General features: G+C 42.3%; 1 protein-coding gene across 1 annotated transcript; it reads left to right on the top strand.

Annotated features, from left to right (window-relative positions):
• Positions 1-726: 726 nt before the first annotated feature.
• On the top strand, positions 727-1,065 carry LOC118476972 (protein FAM32A-like). The gene has a single exon (XM_035967391.1). The coding sequence runs from the start codon at positions 727-729 to the stop codon at positions 1,063-1,065; it is 339 nt and encodes a 112-aa protein (XP_035823284.1).
• Positions 1,066-3,907: the final 2,842 nt, after the last annotated feature.

Below are 3,907 nucleotides of genomic sequence, written 5' to 3'. Positions count from 1 at the left end.
AGAAGAGCCCTACAAAGGACACACACAAAAAAAATAGACGGCGGATCGGTAGGCGCTGCCGAGCAGGTGAACAATCGGTGAGCAGATCGGAGCAGAGAAACTATACGTTGGCTAGAGGTTGCTCGGCGATGGATTCCAGAGGGAACAGGAGCCCCTCGCAGCTAGGCCCTATAGAACCGAGAGAGGGGAAATGAAATCCGCTGTCGAAGGCCAGATATAGGTGGTTGGCGGTACCTACACGATGACCTGGAACAGCAGCAGCAGGACGACGGCGCTGTGCGAGTGCTCAACGGTGAGAAGACCGGTCGCAGATTTTTTGGAGAGGGAAGAGGAGGGGATTCCACATGGCCGGAGGCGGAGGGAGCAGATGGGTGAGGGGCGAGACGTAGGCGTACCCGTGGAGCCAAATCCGACTGCAGGCACGACGAGTTTGGCGACCGCCGCAGCATGACAGATGCGACGGCTCAACGGCGAGTGCTCTGCTCAACGGCCAAAAACCGCTTGGAACAGCAGCTCGGACTCGGACTCGGACACCGTGTGGAACAGGAGCTCGGACACGGACACTCTGAACGATCTAATCCCGTTTGCCTTGGTAATATATATTTCTCCTGCAATCCCGTTCGGTTCGCCAGTCTCTTTATAAATTTCACGGTTCCATCTCTCGTGCTCAATAGCAGTCTCTAGCAGTCTCTCTACAATTTTACTAGATTTCTTTGTTACATCAAGATGTTGGAATACCAAAACGTCGTTGGAGGGCGGCTGCAGCTGAAGGGTAAAGCGCTGGACGTGAAAGATGGTGGAGTAAAGAAAAAGAAGAAGAAGTACCAACGTGAGGAGTCGTCTCAGACTGAATCTGATAAGAATGGAGACGAAAAGAACCCACATTCTGACTATGACCATCTCACACGAGCAGAGCGCCGCTACATAGATCAGAAGCAGAAGATCGACATGAAGAAGATGGCCAAAGTCGCAAACAAGTCGTACAAGGACCGCATGCAGGACTTCAACCAATACCTGGCTAACCTCAGCGAGCACTATGACATCCCCAAAGTTGGTCCTGGCTAACCTGGCTGTGTTACGCACAAACAATTGTATGTTGTGTGGGTCTATCTACTTTTCTGTTAGCATATTATGTATCGTTTTACATATATTGTAAAACGATTTGTTGCCACCAGTAGATAATATTTATTGTCAAAAGCTTGTTCCATGTATTCTGATCACGTGTTTAAGCCTTTTTTTTGTTGCCCCTTTTAGTTGCATTCATTTTATTCAAAATGTGATCCGCTTTTGATATTTCTAGGTTACTTATTTTCTTTCAATACAGTGGCAGAGCTTAACAACAGATTATGCCCAAATTTTTCCAAGTCAACATGGCCTTCAATTTAGGAAGTGGGAAATAAGGGTGGGATCATTTGATTCCATGTTTGGATAATTGAATTTAAGATAGAGATAGATAAATAAAGACTACACCCATCTCATGCCCCCTCCTTTTGTCTCAACCCATTTTTATTTCCCTATCCAATCCACATCCAAACGTTCACATACAAATTACCCATTAGGCTAGAGTACTTAAAAAGTAGAAAGTACAACTTCTGATGCAACAAGAAGTTGGCTGAATCGAGGCCCACCTGAAGCATTCAGAACCAAATCGAATTGATTGATGTTTGATGCAAAGAACTATTATTGAGTATATATTATTTCCATTTTCTCTGAATCGGAACAAGCGCTCATAGACTTGAGAACCAGTTGGAAATCCTTGCCCACCTAGCCTAACTTGGCTAAACTGTCGAGCCGACTTCGCTAATTGGGCGTGATAAGCAGCAATACATCATAATTTGGCGATGTCAGTGCTGATGTCCTCATGCAGAACAAGCAACAAATCGACACAAAATCCTTTCGTCGCCTGGCATTATCTCCTATGGAATGGCCCGTGCCTCTCTTTCGAGCAAGTGCATAGAGAAACACAATACTAATAACATGTTAAAGCATGAAATATAAATAGAATATTAGAAAAGAACTTGTGTTTTTTTATTAATCTAGAGACGTAACACATAAACAAGGTAAAACGATGTAGTAAAATGATGCCTTGTCATGACAACCATTCACACTCTTTATGCCAAAGTGTATGCCCAGTTCGTGGTCATGTATGATAGTTACTAATTCCTACTCTAATCTTGATGAGATCACTCCTTAAAAGATATCTATTCGAAGAGGTATTCTAAAAGAAATGTCTATTTCAAAAACAGTGATGTCGGTGTTCTCTATTGGAGCTTCTTCCTCTAGATACATATTCGTGATAAAAAAATCCTCCTACCTCCCATGATCTCCTTTACCAAACTAGCAAGGGGCTCTTCTTCCTGATCAAATCATAAGGAGTTGGGTTGATCAAGTTGAAAAGTGGTATGCAGGTAAAAGTGGAATAATAAAGAGAGGTGAAGGTATCATGGTGATGAAGATTTCACTACGACCATGCACTCCCAGTTGCTTGAGATCACTTGGCAATCGATCACCAGTAGCTTGGCATCCCTTCTTAAACACTAAATCTCAGTTCAAGCATAATTAAGAAAAAAAATGTGAACCTATAGGATAGGCACCTTTTTTTAATGATGGCCACAATTTAAGTATGATATGAATAAAGATGAACTAGAATGTGCACAGGAAGCAATCATAGAACTTATAAGACCATAGATGGGTGTATTGTTAGGGGTGATAATGTGCTCCAAATTTTACACTATAAAATTTAATGATCGGATCGGATTAGGATCAAGTCCTATTTCTATTCATTTTTGAACTAAAATTTATTTAGGGCCCTACTATTTTATAAAGAAGCATTTGGTTCACGATCCATTACCACCCCTATGTATTGTTGGTCACTCGTTTTGATTCTTGAAAGACATCAAAGCGAGACAACACAATTAAAAACAAGGACCTTCTCCCCTTCAATGTATCTTCTGGTTTGAACATAAATTGATGAGAAGGTTATTAAGATTGAAATTTGGTTTAAGCCTTAATTTGAATCCACAAGTCTGTAACAACCGCTAATTTTGATCAAAAATGAAAAACTTCTATGCAACGTAGTAGACGTGGCCAAAAACATGTCTCGACAATGGATTCAACTGAAACATATATGATAATGATATTTGTCTGGTCGACTAATACCTGTGTATCTAGATGTGAAGCCCTTGGAGGCTTGAAATATAAACTTTTGCTTTCTTCTATATTTTCTAGAAAAATAAAGTGAATGATATGACATAGGTCACATATCTCTCTATATTATTATTACTAGAACAGGAGGCGCGCTTTGTGCGCCCTCCTATTCAGGAACCTCTTGCGACACACGCGCAACGGTGTTATGTTTGTCTATTCTCACAAACACGGAACACAACCGATATCATACATATTTGCATATACCAAAGTAGGACCACAACATATGTTCCATACAAGGTTCAACAATTCGGTCCATCCATATGTTACACCACACGGTCATGTTTCACGTCTACCAGCCATCATAGCTGGTTGTCGATATGTCCGAATTTTTTGAATTTTAGCCCCTTATACGAAAAAATCACGTTTAGACCTCTAAAAGACATTCTCGTTTTTGGACCCTATGCTCGGCGCTATGACCTACGGCGTCGAGGTAACACTGATCGGTGCCATAGAACATGGCGCCGAGGTATCAATCTCGTTGGCATCTGGTTGTTGTGTTGGCCCTTACGTGGCGTGACCTTGGCGCCATAGATCATGGCGCCGAGGTATCAACCTCGCTCGCATAGCTGTCCGTTCATGTTCAGCTGCATGGGAAAGCAACAATAATGATCGGCTTTCGCTGTTTGTGACATTTACATAGGCGATAGCGTGCAACAGCAGCCCCTAGACAATGAACAACAACATGACGTCTTCTAGACGT

Source organism: Zea mays, chromosome 4, assembly GCF_902167145.1.
Source record: "Zea mays cultivar B73 chromosome 4, Zm-B73-REFERENCE-NAM-5.0, whole genome shotgun sequence".
NCBI lineage: Eukaryota > Viridiplantae > Streptophyta > Magnoliopsida > Poales > Poaceae > Zea > Zea mays.
This window is presented reverse-complemented; position numbering and strand designations above follow the sequence as displayed.

What these genes read in the sequence shown, in the direction of transcription:
- LOC118476972 (XM_035967391.1), top strand. Translation starts at nt 727, where the DNA reads ATGTTGGAATACCAAAACGTCGTTGGAGGGCGGCTGCAGCTGAAGGGT.